General features: G+C 46.4%; 1 protein-coding gene across 2 annotated transcripts in view; it reads right to left on the bottom strand.

Annotated features, from left to right (window-relative positions):
• RTTN (rotatin) overlaps positions 1-19889 on the bottom strand; it is a 978768-nt gene that overhangs the window by 133045 nt on the left and 825834 nt on the right. For both annotated transcript variants that reach the window (XM_069219896.1, XM_069219897.1), the window contains exon 45: positions 9117-9319. In XM_069219896.1, the coding sequence (XP_069075997.1) occupies positions 9117-9319 (203 nt within the window). The remainder of the gene's footprint in view (positions 1-9116; positions 9320-19889) is intronic.

Here is a 19889-nt window from a genome sequence, read left to right as displayed (position 1 = left end):
GGATTCAGAGAAGCAATCATGTAGCTGTTGAACTCGTAATGACCAGTGTCCAGCTCATGCATTTAAAATAGTTCCCTGTGCACTTACTATGTCTCAGAATTGACAGACACCAAGCGGGGCATATCTGCTCATGCATATATGCCCTCATATCTGTTTGGATGCACCAAGCTTTAGGGGTGACCTACATCTGGTACATGCAGTGATAGGGACCTGGCACATGGTGTGTGACAGGTTGTTTTTTCGATTTAGACTGCACCAACACTCACAGTCTGCAAAGGCAGCACTGTTTGGGTTAGGTGAGGGGTCCCTGAGCTCAGCACAATTGGTGCTGTAGCCTTGAGAGATCTTCCTTAGTACCCCAGGCCCTAGGTACCAGGGGTAACGTTTACTAGGGACTTACAATGGTAGCTAAAGAGTTTGCCAAACAACTGTGCAGTTTTGGGTAAAGAGATCTGGCCCTGGGGATCTGTTTAATAGTCAAAGCCAAATCAGAAACCAGGCAGTAAGTGGGGGCTAACCATGTCGAAAAGGGTGCTTTCCTATGATGGAATCTGTCATAGACAAATGTGTGTGACAGTCTCTGCAGAGCTTAAAACCTGTCATTTTTGGGGGGACATCCCTTGCATACTGAGGAAAAATTGACAAATATTGAAATGTCTCTGAGAGACACAGGAGAGCTCCAGATTCACATCTGGTGGTGCAGAAATAAAGAAACTGGTGTGGGAGTGGTGCCTGTATAGGTTTAAGTCATTTAAGGAGTGGAACGACATCAAGGCAGAGCCTCAGGGTGCCAACTACTGATGCGTAGAGGTATTGCTGAAAACTTTCCAGATCCAGTCTGATGCCTGGGGAATGTTCAAACCGTGAACAATCTGTGGCTCTAAGTCTCCTTCAGAAGTAGTGCATACACCGTAGAAAAAGCACTTCAAGATTCTTAGGCAGAGCCCAACAGTTAAGTCTAGTCCAGGTCGAGTTGCTATTGGTCAGCTGGACATTTCCAGGACAAGGCTTCTTGCAGCTTTTGTGCCCTAGCAGTCACACAGGAAGTCAGCCAACTGATCCTTTGAGTCCACTTCTTTGTCCCGGGCACAAGAGGGAGCAGGTCCATTCCTCTTCTGATCTTACACACGTCCAGAAAGTGTTCTGAAGAAGGCTAGGTGAGAGTCCAGCTTGGGAGGATTCATCAGTTCCTGGGTGGGAGATATTCTAAGACACTCCTACTCCCTCTCTGACCAGTAGAGTAAATGCTCCCAGGCTCTGGCTTACCTACTTTTTCAGTAGTTCCTGTTTGCCTTACTGCAAACAGGCCCAAAATGACATGTGCCATGGCAATGCCAAGATGGCCGAAGTCTTCAGCCACACTAAAATTGGGCTCTGCCGGCTTAGGATGTACACTGGAGGGTACTATGGAAATCACAAGCATACCCCCATACCCCCACACAAATCCAGTTTAAAAACAACAAAGCAAGAGACAGAAGCCTGAAAGGACAAAAGGAAGGACCTTCAGTGACCAAATAGGGGTTACCCAATAATTTTGCTTTGTTCCTATTTGACACCTTTCGAGGGTGCAAATGTTTTGCATGTGCCTCAAACAGACTAATCAGGTATGATTTGAAACATCTGTGCAAATAGGATGCCCACAGCTCCTACCTTGAACATTCTGAGTTCAGGAGTCCTCTTAGCCCACACGGGTCGGCCTGTCAATCAAACTGACACATTGCAAAGCTCGATTCAGTTCACATCTCACTCACGCCAAGTACAGGCTTGTCCAGCTGTCAGATGCTAATGCTAATTAACTCTTTGAAAGATCAGGGAGGGAAAAGGTAATATCCTAAAAGTAACTTTCCTTTAATATTTTCTCAGAACCTGACTTCATTAATCAATTGGATTTCTAATGATTACTAAAAATAGTGGTTTGGTTATTTTTCTAGCAGGCCCCCTTACAGACATAGCAGTATTACTATTTTAATCTGCACTCTGTTTTTCTACATCGTGCAGCTAGGCCTGTCGCATTCAAAATAGCTTTTGGGGCTTTATCACTGAATGGGCATGGTGATATTAATTCTCTAAATGTTGCACATCTAAATACTGTGCAGCTTGTGGGTTGAAAGCCTGCATAAGATTGATTTACTAAGATTTAAAAGACAAGTCTTTACCAGTCAGTCAAAAAAGGTGCACTAATTTAATGCTGAAGCAGTCAGACTTCACAGGGTAGGTCTGGGGCATGCTTTTTAAACCAATAAAGTGAAAGCCACAAGAGGTATTTAATTTTCCATGCCATGCGTTTATTTATGCACCATAAACTACAGCCTTACAACAAAGGAAAATGTGGCAATCAGGTTTTAAGTCAATGCCAACATGTTTTAGGGGTTAAAGTGCATATACGGGGCACTGGATAGCATTGTCCCAGTATCAGAATTTAAGATTACCAGCAACTGAGTCCCGAAAAAATGAAAAACTGGGTGTGACCACCCAAAAAGGGGTTACTTTGCAACACTGACAGATGTTCCCCTCCCAAACCAGGCAGCTTGGTTCTAATAAGCATCCAGCACTTGAAGAACAAGTTACTAATCTTTAGTAACACACTTTCTGGTGGATACAACAACTGCAGATTCCTCCATTTTAGACTATTTCCTAGGTGCTAGACTGGGTCCAGAAGCTTTTCTCAGTGATACTCATGTGAGCCACAAGGTAGCTTCGTACTGTCCAGGAAATGATGTAGTGAAATCTATTATAAATCCCACCCTGCTTGCTGATGTCGGATTTTTCATTGACTCTGTGCATTCAGATGCAGAGCATAAAAGAATTGTTGGCACAAGTGTGCAGATCTCTAACTTGGAAGGCCATTCCACAATATGGGGATGGGCAATTCAATAGAACATCCACTAGGAAAAGCATTACCAAAGTTAAGTAACTTGTTCTTATGATGCATACTTCTAACTGCAGATTCCTCATTTTCAGAACTGATACCAAAGTAGTACTTCCCAAAGGTGGAGGGGCTCTGAGTAGACAGATCAAAGAAGGCATGTCTGGACAAAATGCTCTTCCAATTGTCTTTATGAGCATGTGCTCCCATGCCCACGTCGAGGCCTGGCAGATGTCAAGGGCACGCACTACATTGAAAATGCAGTGGTAGCAGTTGAGCCAGTGATCAGTATAGGGAAAGGTGCGGAAGACATTGTGACGCAAAGGGTTAATTAGCTTGAGCAGTGTAGATGAGCGTGATGCCTGCTGAAACCCCCGAACAACGTGGAAAAGTTCACAATGTTATTTTCAAGCTTGTTTGTGTAGGAGACTCCGTCTCAACCTTGAGAACAAGAGTACTGGGAGAAGATGGAATGAAAACAAAGGCTGGGGAAGGGCAAAGCAGCCAAGAGACAAGTGCTGATAACATAGCTAGAAAATGCCAGAAAGGGCTAGAATCCAAGCTTCGAGTTATTTAAGCACTGAAGTGCGGGTGAGGGATTTGAAGCTCGCAAATGGGGTTGTGAAAGCTGCCATGGCCCAGAGCTGCCTCCCTGTTTGCTGTTCAGAGACTGTGATGCTTGAGAGGGGGAGAGGTCCAAGCGGGAGATAGAGGGCTTCCCAGCATTTCATGAACTAAGTTAAGTTCCACACAGGGATGAAAGGCCTTTGTTTCTCTGCTCTATTATTATGATTGATTATTATGCTTGCACTGTGTTTATAATCTGAAGTATTCAGCTCGTTTATATTTTGCTTTCTGAACATCGTAGTGTGATGCATTTTGGTATACGGTTAATCAAAGCTTGTATCTGTCAATAAACTGTTTGATTATATATATGCATAGATGCTCTTTGTAGTGTACTCATATATAAATAGATGCTTTTCATTGCTATTCTTATTCTACTATTGTTGATGTGCTTAATGCACACATTTACCTGAAATTCCAGTAAAGCTAAATTGTATTCATAATTTGCGTGTGGTCCTTCATTGAGCGTCCGTATTGACTTATAACAAACCGGTGTCAACCAGTCACCTGGATAAGACAGCCGGGGTGGAACGGGCTATCAGTCCTTCCAAAGGCTGCTTTTTGAGCAGTGCATAGCAGATCTTAACGCATGGGCCTACCACCTTGACAGAGTCTTTTCCTGCATATCCTTCTGTTTATTTGTCCCGGAGAACAGGACATAGAGCTCATCTGATAGCAAAATTTAAGTTCTTATTGGGTCCAATAGATGGAGCTTCTCCTCCACTTCTGAGGAGTGAGATGGAGCAAAGAATACTAAGAGTGATGGACTGCTCAACATGGAAAGGAGTCACAACTTTTGTCAAGAAGGTCTTTTGAGTCCACAGCACCAGTGGCGTAGGGCAGTTGCACCAATAGTACCTGAAGTTTACTCATGTGATGAGCAAAAGTGATTACAATGTGGAAGACAGTTTTAAAGGTCAGAAGATGCAATGAGCAGATGTGCTTTGGCTCAAAAGGTGTACACATGTGAACTGTCAAAATAACGTTAAGGTCCCACTTAGGCATCAAAAATTGTTTGGGAGGGAACATGTGTCAAACCTTTAATAAACCCCTTTACAGCAGATGATTTAACAGTTGGTTCAGTAAATGCAAAAAGTACCTTTAATAGTGTCCAGATTAAGGCCTTGCTATGTGAAGGAGAAAAACAAAAACCTCTGACAGTTTGGATTGTAAAGGGCTGTCCTGCACACTCCACATTATGCCACAAATTTGTCCCAACACCCAACAGAAATTGACTTCTTTGAAGGGAGACTGGCAATAAGGATGATATACACAACCCTTCTGGTGGCAGATCAAACACAGTCAAATACGGTCACTCAGTCTCCACGCAGGGAAGTGTCAATTGTGCCAATTCGGGTGAAGGGCTGTGCCTTGCTGCTGTGGTAAAATCCTCTGGAATTGGTAGCCTGGTCAGCGGTCAGAGACTCATGCCCAAAAGTTCTAGAAACCACCCTCTCCTGGCCCAATCTGGAGCCAGTAGATGACCTCCCAACACAATATCACCACTGTCAGCTCTGGGCGGGGGGGAGGAAGAGACCCCTGCTGTTGGTTCAACTGCAGCAGAGTAGCTGCCATTACAGACAGTGCACAGTTTCCCTCAAAATCCGAATGTCATCAGAAAGGTTTCCTTGGTGCTGGGCATACTAAAACTTCAGATCCATTGCAGAGCATGCATATGCCACTTGGTGTAGTCAACAAGGAAGATGTAGGAGGCTAAAAGACCAGAAAGCCCCAGAGCTGCTCACATTGAGATCAAGGACAGATCATAGCCCAAATATCATGCACCCGATGCAACGGAATGTAGGCTCTGAACCGCACTGTATCCGGAACAGCACCTATGAAAGGAAACCTCGGGGAAGTAGTCATGTGAGACTTCAGCTCGTTGATTGAGAATTCCAAAGATGTCAGGAGGTTTGCCGTCACCTGGAGTTTGTTGATGACAGACTATAGTGAACCTGCATTCAACCACCAGTTGTCAAGGAAGAGGAAACCCCAAATGCTGAAGACGGTGGGGACCAATGCCATCACTTTTGTGAACACCCGACAGCTCCATAGAGGCCAGAGGTGAGCACGGCAAACTGAAATGCTCCTGTCCTACTTTGAACTTGTCCAAGGACACCATTCAGTCACCGGGTCGAGAGCAGACAGAATCTTGGCCAGTGTGAGCATTTTGAATTTGTCCTTCAGCAGTCAGGTATTCAGAGGGTGAAAAACTAAGGTAGGCTGAAGGCCACCATCCTTTTCACCACAAGGAAACAGTCAGTGTAACAACACCCCTCCCTATTATTTCAGATTCCAGAACGCTTTTGATGGCTCCTTTGGAGAGTAAAACTCACGTATACTGCATTAGAATATATAGGTGCTTCTCTGTAAGCCACTGTGATGGGGAGAGGGGTTCAACGGAGCATAAAAAAAAAGGTAGGGCATCCCCACGCTGAACAATTTGGTGGACCTATCTGTCTGTTGTAATGGAACACCACAGTGAGAGAAAATGTTGGCTCCTGACTCCCACAGGGTGATTGAGCACTACTAACGGCATGTTAAAGAAGCCTGGTTGTTGTTGCTGCAAGGGACAGGGAAGACTAGTGCCATTGGTGACTGGCAGATGTCTACTAGATCCCCATCCCCGGTCTTGAAATGAAGGCAGTGACTGCAGCAGATGCTGAGAAGACTGGTATTGACTATATCCCAGCCCCCCCCTCCCCTTTCTCCCCCCCCCCCAATAGTAGCCTCAGAATTTCCTAAACTGGTGAGGGATTTGTTCAGCAGGGAACGTTCCAAGGCAGAATCACTTTTCTCACAGAAAATGTGTGACCCTTGGAAAGGCATATCTATAAAAGAGATGCCTGTAGGTCTCCCAAGAATCCTGTCAAGAGCACCAGTGCATGGTGCAAAGCAACATACTGGTGTCAATCGTACTTCCCAACAATCAGTAGTATCAGGGGCAGCACCATCACATATTTGGCCACATCTTGACCATACTGAATGGTTTGAGCCAGTCAGGCTTTAAGGTCTCCTGAGACCACTGGCATAACTTTGATGGCCTTAAGTATATTAGCCCAGCAAACTGCATTGAGCGATATCAAAGCCGGGAGGGCCTAATAAAACATCAGTTCTGCAAATGTTTCAGTTCGCTTAGACTCCCTGTCTGGGGAAGAGGTAGGGAATGAACTGTGGTTCACCTTTCTGATTAAAACCCAAACTACTAGACTCTCTGGAGTATAATGCTTTGTGAGGAAATCAGGTTATCCAGGCACCGCCTGCTGATTCACCAGTGGGCAATAACAGTGCTTTGACAAGATGCCCATTAAGGTGTCAATGAGGGCTTCATTGAGTGGAAGCTGGACTTAGGCTTAACTGAAGGCAGTCCCTTAAAGAAGCATTGAAATTTACTAAACTTGTGAGGTATATGTTTGGCAGGTGTTAAAACACCCAGAGAGTGTAGGCTAGCACTAATTTCCTTAAAATGTTCCAAGGCAGAACTGGCTCTCTCACACAACAGGTGTACAACACCCAATGGCATATCCATAAGAAAGGGCTGTAGGTCTCCAAATAATCTTGTTTAGCATATCCATGCATGGAGGTGGAGGAACCAGATTGGTGCCAGTCACCCTTCCCAGACAATCAGGAGTATGAAGGGCAGCACTATTACATATTTGGCTGCATCTTGACCATCCTGAATGGTTTGAGCCAGTAAGACCCTAAGGCCTTCTGGAATCGGCAGCAAGATTTTGATGGCTGTGACTCTATCAGCCCACCAAACAAAATACATTGACCGATCTCAGTACTAGGCTACCCTAAGAAAACATCAGCTTTCCAAATGTTTCAATTCTCTTACACTCCATATCTGGGGGAGTCATAGTGAATGAACTGCGATTCACCTTGGTGGTTAAAGGCTGACAACCAGACTCTCTGGTGTGGGATACTTACGGCCTGATTTAGCTTTTGGCAGACAGGGTACTCCATCACAACGGTGACAGATATCCCATCCATCGAAATATAAATCCCATAGGATACAACAGGATTTATATTTCGGTAGTCAGGATACTCGTCGCCGTTGTTACAGAGTAACCCGTCTGCCAAGATCTAAATCAGGCCCCTAGTGAGGAAATTAAGGTTGCAAGGTGTCAGTCTGTGATGCCTGGTCACCAGCCTATTTATCAGTGGGCAGAACAGTACTTTGACCAGGTGCCCACTAAGGTGTCAGGTAGGGCTTCACTGAACATAATTAAGGTCTCAGGAGGCTGGCCCAGGTTGTAAGATCACTGTATGAAAATTGGTCTTAGCCTAAACTGAGAGTAGTTGTTGGTTCAAGACCTCTGCTGCTCATCAAAGTACCACTGTAAATTAAGCACTCCGTTCTGTTTGAGAGCCAAATGACAAATCCAACCCTCAATCAGGGGAAAAATCAAACACACTGGCCTCTTATAACTTCATGGAAACATTGTCATAATCAAAATGACGAGGTATATCATCCCCTTCCCCACCAATTCTGATGGAAATGCCATTTTAAATGGTGTCCAAAGTAAGGGCCCAAGGCAACTAGACTGTCCCAAAACTATAAGGTTTTGTGTGTCTGTGTCAAAATGAGCTTACTGAACTTGCCTTTTCCAATTTAAGATATTGTGAAGGCTTCTGTCCTTCTTTGACCCCAAGACGGCACAAGAGGAGCGCTCCTTTCCCTTTAATCCTAATGATCAGATTCATAAAGACATTTTTGCATTTAAATATACCTTACAAATTAAAGTGGCTTCACGTATGAGTGCAAATTCAATTTTGAAACTCACAAAACATGAATTTGCACTTCAAGGAGCGCACAATACCTACCACAGTATAGGGAAATGTGCTGAAAATAAATTAACAAATATAAGGTATGCAACCTTATCCTTCCCCATACTACACAACTATGTGAACAGCCAGAGGGCCAAGATAAAACCAAACAGAAAATCCTTGAACTGAAAATGCTTTATATGAGGCATGCAACTAGATTTAGGTGAATTTGCTTTTCCAATTTGCAGAAAGGCAGATGTGAATCCAGCGGAAAATTCATGTTTTCTGCTGGATTGGCAACCAACTTCAAAGACTGAAAAAAAAGAGGAACACAAATGTAGACAAAAGGCTCACACAGCTCTCATTCCGCAGAGGTGAAGAGTAGGGTTTTTGAGGTGCTCTGTGATACTATTGCCTGACGTCTATACCAGGGCAATGGTAATTTAAAGTAGCACTCCCTCATGTGCTTCCTGGGATTGTGCTAAAGAAGGATACCATAAACTTTTCAAAAGTAACCAGTGGGAAAGCATTTACCACAGACTCCAGTCCAAATGAGAATCTGACATTACATTTCTGGTCATTCACACAACTTTATTCAAAATCCTCTGCCACACTCACCCAGACAGCCGCATAATTAAGCTTTGTCTAAGTAGGTTAAGAGACTGTAGTTTATCATATCCCCTGACACTTCTAAAGATGTGTTAATGTATCACCATGTAAAAAATCTTTAGTTGTGGCATAGGAAGTTGATTTTTGCCTTTTTCCACTTTATTTCTACACCTAATTACAAACCAGTCCATTACATACTATGTCATGAAAAACTCAACAAATTTAAACAAAAGACAAAATAAATTACCTTTTGCATTACACCTTTACAATCATGTGTCACCACCAGGTTAGAAAGAAGAGTAAAAGCCATTTGCTGAACTGTGCTGTTCTCTGAAGAAAGCTGTGAAGCCAGTTTCACAATATTGTACATCAAAGAGTTGCTGGATGGGCCCCTCTGTGAAGTGGGCATGACATTTACTGATGCAACTACGCAACAAAGTGAGGCACCGCCTGAAAGACAGAAATACCACTTATAACTGACAAATAACTAATTTGTTTCAACATTTGGAATTCTGAAACGATGTTAACATGTTATAAGGCTAAAAATGCACTACTTGGGAGGAGACAAAGCTGCTGTTGAAAATACAATAGGGTTCTTTCTACTACACTACTTCATTCAACCCTAAGAGTTTTCTATAATCTTTACCCTTTTGTGGAAAACTTGCTTTTCCTGGACATACCCCATCACTAACAGGTCCATGTGACCAATGACCTAGATGTGTTTGGACATTTCACACCTTACATTTTAGGTGAAAAAAACACAAATCTTACTAAACACATACTCATGCACTCAAATACTGGAGCATCCTGCCAAATTAATGTAGAGTGAACACAATACATCTCATTCCTAAAGTAAGACATGAATTTCGTGGGTAAGACGACTTGCTGTATTAACCTCATGCCTTTTTTCTCACCACTCCAGAAAAGTAGCTTGTATGCAGTCCTCTGAAAAGTGAATGGGCAACTCTGGATATTTCCGCTGGACAAGTTACTTACCTTCAATAACGCCTTATCTGGTAGAGACTTTTCTCGAGCAGTACCCCTGCTTGCCTCTAGCTGGCATCGATCGGTTCCACATCAGTCGTCGGTGTTGGCTGTGACGGAAATGAGGTTGCGGGTCCTATATAGGCAACATCCTGGTGCACTGACGTCAGTTTCTTTTCTCAGCTTTCAATGTCAGAACAGTAGAGCCATGAAGAACACCAACCACTAAATCCCTTTCCTAGAAATCAGTTTGCAGACCAGAGAGGATGGGTGGGTCGATAAGGAATCTGCAACTAGATATGTCTCTATCGGATACGGCATTGCCAAAGTTAAGTAACTTGTCCATCTGATAAAGACATCCAGTTACAGATTCTTTACCTTGGAATAGATACCCAAGCAATACCATGCCCAGAGGTGGATCTGCGAACTAAGATCATACTAGAAAGCCCTGAAGGACAAAAAGTGCCCGTCCCTACGACATGTCTGTTCAGGCCGTAGTGTTTGGTAAACGTGTGAAGAGATGCCCATGTTGCCGCCTGACCGATGTCAAGGACTGGAACAATTCTGCATGCTAACGCAGTGGTCACAGCTTTATCTCTTGTAGGAAAGCACCCTTTTTGGCAAGGATTGAACTCCGAACACTCTGAAGCACAAACGGACCCTTGCCACTACCACTTCTTCAACCTCGGAAGCAAGACAATCTGTGACTATCTCAGGAAGGTCCTGAATAACTCCATCACCTTGGCCTCCTTCCCGGAGGTCTGGAAGCATGCTGAAGTGAGGTCCCTCCTGAAAAAAACATCTGCCGACCCAGCCAAACTAAAGTACCACCAGCCCATCTCTCTGCTCCCTTCTCCAGCAAAGGTCTTTGAGAAAGCAATCAACCAGCATCTCACCCAACTCCTAAAAGACCACAACCTCCTGAACCCCTCCCAATCTGGATTTTGAACTAACCACAGCACTGAGATAGCCCTGATTGCAGTCACAGTTGACATCAGAGCCCTCCTGGATTGCGGGGAAACAGCAGCCCTAATCCTCCTAGACATATTAGCCACGTCTGACACAGTCTCCCACCACATCCTGATCAACAGACTCCACCACAATGAGATTCATGGAACACCCTCAAATGGATTTCTTCGTACTTCACCGGCAGAACCCAAAAGATCATTCTTCCACTGTTCACCTCAGAGCCCAAGAAGATCATCTGTGGAGTCCCCAAGGATCGTCCCTGAGCCCAATCTTCTTCAACACCCATATGACCCCCCATCAGCCGTCACCATCAGATCACACGGACTCAACATCATATCCTACGCCAACGACGCACAGCTCATCCTCTCACTGTCTGAAGATCCTCCCACCACAAAAACTAACTTCCACAGATGCATGATGAACATAGCTCAGTGGATAAAGGACAACTTTCTCAAACTCAACACTGATAAAACAGAATTCCTCATATTTGGGAACAGAACCTCTCCATGGACTGATACATGGTAGCCCGCAGAGTTCAGCACACACTCCACCTCAACAGACCACACCCGCAACCTTGGCATCATCCTGGATAGCAAGAAGAAACAAGTCAACACAGTCTCATCCCTCTGATTCCACACCGTTTGCATGCTCGACAAGATCTTTAGGTGGCTCCCAGCAGACACCAGAAGGACTGTCACGCAGGCCCTCATAACCAGCAAACTGGAATATGGAAACACGCTCTACATAGGAAATCACAGCATGCCTCCTGAAGAGACTCCAGACACAAGACTCATACTCAACCTTCTCAGAAGGACCCATATCACACCCCATCTCAAAAAAATACCCTGGCTCCCAATTCAGAAGAGATGCCAGTTTGAGATGCTGACCCAAGCCTACAAGCCACTGCACAAAGAAGGACCAGCACAGATCAAAAAGCACCTGACCTTTCACCAAACGACCAGATACCTACAATCTGATTCCTCTCTCGCAGACACTTCACGGATCCATCAAGCCAGCAGTGAAGGATATTCCTTCTCGATCCTAGCAGCCAAGGCCTGCATCTACCTCCCCCTGTACCCAAGGACCACACTGTCACTCCAGCGAGTCAGAAGAGAACTAAAGACCTGGATGTTCGAATGATCATTCCTCCACTCTGCAGCAAACAACTCCAGGGCCTCGAGACCCTCAGAGGTAATTTGCTGCACTCCACAAATGTTTGATTGATTGACTGAAAAGCACCATTTCCTGCATGGTTAGGCCCCACTTTTTGCCAGTTATATGATGTGATTTTGACTGAATGTCCACTGGGTTCTTGCTAACCAGGTCCCCAGTGTCAGATCTCTTCCCCTAAAATGGTACAGTTGCTTCTCTCAATTGGCACCACCTTTATCACTCACTGTAAGGCCCTAGAAAAATGTCACTCCTGTCACCTAGGGCTTGGGGTACTAAAGAATGTCCCTAAGGGCTGCAGCATGAATTGTGCCTCCCCCAGAGACCTTGCACCAAACACACACTGTGCTGTCATCGCGGGATGAGTGTTTTGGTGCAGACAAAATTGAAAACAGAACCTGTCAAGCTTCCCAGTGTGCCAGGTCGCCTACCAATTCACCTACAGAATGCCTACAAATCTAAAGCAGGGTGGATTATATCATATGTGAGGACATATGTGTACGAGCAGGTATGCTCCTACTATGTCTGTGCCAATGCTTAGACATAGTAAGTCAACAGGGAAGCCATTTTGAGTGCATGTGCTGGACACTGGTCATTACGTGTTTCCCAGCTACATGATGGCGTCACTGAAACTAAGGATGTCTGGTATCAACCATCTCGTATTAATAAACCGTCATTGAATCCTGTGATGGATTTATTAATACATGCACTCAGAGGGCACCTTAGAGGGCAGAAACCTGTCTGAGTGGAGGTAGTGCGTGGGCTGGCCAGAAACCCCCCAGAAGACTGGCAGGAGCAATACTAGTGGTCCTTTAAGGCGCCCCCAGAGTCCATGGAATCATACAATCAATACTGGCATAAGTATTGGGGTATGATTCCGACATGTTTGATACCAAACATGTCCAGGTTCGGAATTACCATTGCGTACCTGGACAGAGGTAGTAAGTGACCTGTGTCCAGTACACAGGTAAAATGGCTTCCCCGCACTTACGAAGTCCAGTGCAAAGGAACTAGAATTCGTAGGGGCACCTCTGCTAATGCAGGGCTATCCTCACACACAGGGACCTGTACCCTGCCATCTGGGCTAGGAGGGCCTACCATAGTGGTGACTTACAGTGACCTGTTGCAGTGACATGTGACAAGAGGAGTGCATGCACCTTTTCACGCAGGCTGCAAGAGCAGGCCTGCGGACACATTTTGCATAGGCTCCCATGGGCGGCACAATACATGCTGCAGCCCATGGGGAACCCCTGGTGCCCCAATGCCCTGGGTAACTAAGTACCAAATACTAGAGTCTTATAAGGGGGCAACAGTATGCCAATTATGGGGTGTACAAAGTTCTAGGCAACCAAATTTAGAGGGAGAGAGCACAATCACTGGTGTCCTGTTTAGCAGGATCCCAGTGAAAACAGTCTAAGCATAATGATAGCAGGCAAAAGTGGGGTTAACCATGCCAAAGAGAGGGTACTTTCCTACACAGGCCCCCAGTTCCAGACTTCCTTCCCTGAAACAAGAAACCTGATCACTTGATCCCTAAGTGACCAGGCCCTTCAGCCCCGTAAAACTCCCTAATAAATGGTACCCCTGGTACCTAGGGTGGCATAGGCACTAAAGAAGGCCCTTCAGAACTGCAGTACAACTTGTGTCACTCTGAGGGACCGAGCACCAACCTTATGCAGACTGCCATTGCAAGCTGCGTGACAACCTGTTCCCAACACTAAAAAACACAACATGACACACAGCCTGTCTGTCATGTCCCCTAACACTCCATTTAATATATGTAAGTCACACCTTTAGCAGACCTTACAGCCCTAAGGTAGGGTGCATTATATTATATGTGAGGGCATATCTGCACAAGCAGCTATGTCGCTATGTCTTTGTTGATTCTCAGACATTGTAACTGAACAGGGAAGCCATTTCAAATAGATGTGCTAAACACTGGTCACTACGGGTTCCCCAGCTGCACGATGGCTTCACTGAAGATAGGATGTTTGGTATCCAACATCCCGTATTGGTGAACCCACACGGATGTCAGTCTTGGATTTACCAATAAATGCACCCAGAAGGCACCTTAGAGGTGCCGGCTGAAAACCTAGGAACTACTAGTGTGTTAACTGACTGGCTAGTTCAGCCACCTTAGCGACTTTTCTGACCCCCTCCAAGGTGACAGCCAGTGCTCTCGGGGTCCAGAGACAAAAGCCTGCACTGGGCGGGAGTTTTGAAACCACTTCCAGGCAGATTAGGAAGTGTGCACACTTAATGTGAATCCCACCCCTAAGGTGGACAAGCTGAAGTGGACACCACTTTGTAAATTCCTGCATCTTGGTTTGGAAGGAAGGAGGTCACTAGGTTTGGGGTTATGCCCACTTCCCAACAGAAGTGGTCATAGAAAGGGTTTAGCTAAAAATGGGAAACCTATTGGCTGCCACCTGGCACCCCCATTGTAACACCCCTAAAATTGAGTATTTAGGTGGCATGCCTGAACCCCAGAACTCAGAACCTGACAACCAAAGAAGAAAAGGAAAAAGAATAGACACCTGCAGAAGAGGCGAAAAAGCAGGAGTTGACCTGATACCAACCCTGCCAGCCTCTCTGCACTCTTCGACAAACTCTGCATCAAAAGACACCTTCTCCTGCAGCTGAATCTCCAGAAACCCGGGAGGACTGCCTGCATTTTAAAAACACACAAGTCTCCCGTAAGCAGCGGACCTGCTCTCCAACAGACTCTACAAAAAGGGCTCTCCAGCCTTCAGAACTGTAAAGACCTGACACCTCAAGGTCCCTCAGCTGTATATAGTCCAAGCTCAATGCATTTTCACCCCTCCTGGACTCCTTGAAGTCACCTACAGCCTCTGCACGCAGGCCCTCTCTCCCGTACCATCTGTGGTGCGAGAAACCTGACACCTAAAAAGCGACTGAACCTGTCGCTGCCTGCCTGAGTTGAAGTGGACCCCTGATGTCAATGAAGTCCACCAACTCTCCTGAGCTCAAATCTACTGCGGTCCCTCTTGGACTCCCCAACGACACCTGCAGCCTCAGACCACAGGACCCCCCCAACCACAAGAGCTCCTGGACAAGGTAACCCAAAGCCAAAGGAAAACCCTGCATCCGTTGCCCCTGGTGAAGAGGACCAAAGGTGCACCTACATCTCGGAGCACCCCACATACGACCTACCTGAGTGGATCCCAAGCCCGTACCTGCAGCCTAAATCCACTGAGATCAATCCCCATTGGAATACACTGGGCACCCAGTACAGTACCTCTGCACCCATCTGCCACAGTGCTGCCCAGAGTGACATTATTGTGGGGTCCTGACCCTTGCCCAGTACTCACCTTAAGCCTACAAGATTGGTCCTGTGAGTCATCAATATGTGCTTGTTTGCTGAATGTTTTTCTTCCATAAGAAACCATTGAAGAACTCTGAAACTGCACTAAGTGTCGATATTCCCAACTAAAAACTATTTATGCTAAAAAAAATAATTAAAAAAACGTACTTAGAACAAAGATCTTGGGTTTGAAATATATATAAAAAAAGTGTTATTTTTCTAAATTGTCTCGGATTTATTCTTTGAGTGTGTGTCTTATTTATTGCCTCTGAACAACAAATGCTTAGTACTGCCCTCTGATAAGCCTGAACTGCTTGCCCACAATAGAGCATTAGCGTTATCTACTTTTGCCTCTGACAACCAATTGGGGATCCACTGGATTCTCTGCACGGTGTACTTCATTTAAGTGCCAGCTTCATACAGCTCTGGTGTAGCTGCCAATGCGTAACACATTTTAATGCAGAGTACGACCCATCTGGAGATGGTCCTGTTCTGCACTGCCCGACCTTTCTTTGCACCCACATAACCCACACAGAATTGATTATCCATCCAGAACTCTTTCGTACAATCAAGATAGAACGCCAATGCTGGAAACTGGGCAAGGTGCTGGATAGGAAGGAAGCCCTAGTACGAAGACCCACCTTATTAGAATGGATGGAAATGAAAGGTGGCTTCAAGGAAAGAGCCTGCAGCTCACTCATTCTGCAGGCAGAAGTGATGGCTAGAAGGAAGGCATAAGCGGAAGTGGGCAGTTGTGAAATAGCTCAAAAGGAGCACACATCAGACAAGTAAGAACTAAGTTAAAATCCCATTCGGGCATTATGAACAGAGAAGGTGAAAACAAATGGTTAAGACCCTTTACAAATCTTCCAACAATGGGAGATTTAAACAAGGTAGTTGGTCAGGTAATCTGAGGAAAGCCGAAATGGCAGATAAGTAACCCCTGAGGGTACCCGGAACAGAGCCCTGCTGTGTTAAAGAAAGAACAAACAGAAGAACCCCAGATAGAGGGGCACAGAGGAGATCAACAGACTTCTTTGTGCACCATCCCACAAATTTGTTCCATCAACAGGCGAATACCGTTCTGGTGGATAGACACCTGGCTGCCAAAATAACATTGCAGACTTTGGGCGGAAGTTCAAAAGCTGTCAACTGCCGCCGCTCAATCTCCATGCAAGAAGGCAGAGACTGGACAGGATCATGTGGAGACCCTTTCTCTGCATCTGCAACAGAAGATCCTCCTGAAGAGGCACTCTGAGTGGAAGATCGATGGCCATGCTCAAAAGGTTGTGATACTATACTCTTTGTGCCCAGTGTGGAGCCACAGGAATGGCTTGTGTCTGGTCGTTCTTGATCTTCTTGAGAACTCTTGACAGAAGTGGTATTGGCAGAAAGGCACATAGGAGGCTTGAGTTTCACTCGAGATGAAAACAGTCGCAGAGTGAGTGCCGCCTTGGAAACTCCCACGCACAAAACAGCTGACACTGCATGCTCCCCTCAGAGGAGAACAGATCTAATCAGGGCTCTTCCCACTGCTGAAAGATGCATTCTGCCAGCTCCGGATGGAGAGGCCATTCATGATCGACTAACAGTGACAGCTGAGTTTGGCTGCTCTAGCGTTCAGACAACCTGCCAGATGTTGAACCACCAGGGATATGCCCTGATGTTCCAGCCATGACCAGAGGCGCAAAGTCTCCTGACAGAGTCCACATCTCCACCTTGCCCTGCTTGTTGCAGTCCCTCTTGGCGGTAGTGTTGTCTTTGAACATCTGCACCACATTCCCTTTGAGAGAGGGAAGGAATGCCTTCAATGTTAGCCTGATCACTCTGAGTGCCAAAAGACTGTTATGGAGCCTGGACTTCGCCTGAGACCAGATGCCTCTGATCTTCGCCTCTCCCATGTGACCGCCCCATCCAAGGAGTGAAACATCTGTCACTACTGTCATGTCTGGTTAGGGAAGGGACAGGGAACTGCCTCTGACCCACTCGCGGTTCAAAAGCCACCACTGCAGATCTTGCGCAGTTCCCTCCAAGATCTGGACCATGTCAGAGAGATTTCCCTGAAACTTCCAGTCCCACTGCATAGGCCATCTAGCATGTCACCAGCAAGATGCAGGAGGCAATGAGGTGCAGCAGTCTCGGAGACATTCTCACCGAAATTCAGGATAGAGGCTGAAACATCAGTATCACAGCCTGAATATCCTGGACTCGGGAGGATAAGCCCGAAACATAACTGTGTCCAGAACAGCTCTGATTAAAGGGTGCATCTGAGAAGGTGTGAATTCAGCACGTTTAAAGTGAACTCCAGCAAGTGCCAGAATATGGAAATATGCGTCCTGCATATTCCTTGCTACCATCCAGTCTCCTGGGTCCAAGGTAGATAGAACCTGCACCAAAGTAAGCACTTTGAACTTCTTCTTGAGGAAGAGCCTGAGGGACCAGAGGTCTAGGATAGGGCAGAGGCCTTTGTCATTTTTGGGTACCAGAAAGTAGAAGGAATAACACCCACAACCTACTTCTGGCATAGGGACCCTCTTTATAGCTTCCTTGGCCAAGAGAGCAGTAATTTCCTCGCCGAGAAGTGCCAAGTGAACCTCTTATCAAATCATAGTATGGTGTATGACCGGAGGGGTAGCCTTGAAGGGGAGAGAGTAGCCCCTTTGAACAATTTGGAAAACTCACCTGTCCGCCGTGATGGATTCCCAGTAGGGCTGGTGATGCGAATCCTGCCTCCTACTGGTCCGGGATGGAGCGACAGACTAACAGACTCAGAGGGTTGGGGGCTGCAGCACGGGGTGTGGACTGGGTTGTCCGCTGGCTCCCTGATCCATGAGGACGTTGGATCCTGCAGCTACGGCCATGAAGAAGCTGGGGAGTATGCACCGCACGGTGCCTGGAAGGCAATGGACGTGGTTGTTAGGCACCCCTTCCGAAGCAATGAAAGGGGTGATAAGCGGACTGAGAGGGGCAAGGAGCAGCTGGAGGATAAGTGACTGAGCGGTATCTTGGGACTCCTTATACTACTTGAGTTTTGAGATCACTTTGTCTCCGAAGAGACAGGTGCCATTGAAGGACATGTCAACAAGCGATTGCTGGACATCACCTAAAAAGCCAGATGTCCGCAACCAAGCCTGGATCCTCAAGGCCAACTTCGAAGCAACCGATCAGCCTAGTGAGTCAGATGTCTCCAAACCCAAAAAGAATCGTTAACTTGGCTGCATCTCTCCAGTCAACAACAGCTTAGGAGAGAATGGCCTTGCCTCCTCAGGGACCTGTGGTAGCACCTGCGCGGTCATATCCCATAGTGTATGGGAATAGCTATCAAAAAGGCATGTGTTGTTCACGGACCTCAACGCCAGAGTGGAGGAAAAGAATAGCTTCTTCCAAAGTTGGTCCAGTCTTTTTGATTCCCTATCCAGGGGTGAGGATGGGAATGTGCCAGAAGATGAAGAAGCCTGGATTATCAAACTCTCAGATGTAGAATGTTGGGTCGGGGATTTAGGGTGGTTAGGCACAGGCCTTTGGCAGCAGGCGATTGTTCTGTTGACAGGAGCCCTTGTGCTGGGTTTAGACCATGTCCCCAGCAGCCAAAGAGAGCATTTTGAACTTCTTCTTGAGGGAGAGATTGAGCAAGTGTAGGTTGAGTATAGGGCAAAGGCCATTGTCCTTTTTGGGTACCAGAAAGTAGCGGGAATAGCAACCACAACTTACTTCTAGCAAGGTGAGCCTCTCTTTGACTCCCTTGGCCAAGAGTGCCGTAGCCTCCTCGTGGAGAAGTGACAGGTGATCCTCCATCATGCGATCGCAGGATGGTGGCATGGATGGAGGGGTAGTCTTGAAGGGGATAGAGTAGCCCCTTTGGACTATTTGCAGATCCCCACGTGTCTGGCATGATGGGACCCCAGCAGAGCAGGGGATGGCGGATCCTGCCTCCAACTGGCCTGTGAAGGTTAAGTGTCAGACTAGAAAAGTTTGGAAGCTGCAGTGTTGAGGTGTGGTGAGGGGGGAGGGAGGATAGAGGTAGGGGTGTGGACTGGCCCGAACCCTGGCTCCCTGATCCACAAAGACGTTGGATCCTATGTCTCCGGAAATGCAGAGCCTGGGCAGCATGCATGACCACTGGAGGGAAAGGCATGTGGTTGGGTGCCCCTTCCATATCCACGAAAAAGGCAAAAAACAGACTGAGGGGGGAGAGGGGCAGCTATTAGGCCCAGGACCGAGCTGTAGCCCAGGATTCCTTAAAGCGCTTGAGTCTGCTTGGCCTCCAAAGAGACGGGTGCCATTGAAGGGCATGTCCATGAGCATAGCTTGAACATTCCCTGAAAAGCCAGACGTCCTCAACCAGGCGTGGCGCCTAAAGGAAACCATCAGCAACAGCATAGGAGAGAACATCTCAGGCCTCCTCCAGGACCTACGGCAGCACTGCTCGCAACCATGTCCCATAAGGTATGAGAGTAATGGCCCAAAAGGCATGCAGTGTTCCCGGACCACAATGCCAGACTGGTGTAACAAAACATTTTCTTACCAAGCTATTCCAGTCTTTTGGATTCCCTGTCTAGAGTTGCGGAAGGC

The sequence above is a fragment of the Pleurodeles waltl genome, chromosome 2_2 (assembly GCF_031143425.1).
Source record: "Pleurodeles waltl isolate 20211129_DDA chromosome 2_2, aPleWal1.hap1.20221129, whole genome shotgun sequence".
NCBI classification, from domain to species: Eukaryota; Metazoa; Chordata; class Amphibia; order Caudata; family Salamandridae; genus Pleurodeles; species Pleurodeles waltl.
Note: the sequence above shows the minus strand (reverse complement) of the source record. Positions and strands in the feature narration are given on the sequence as shown.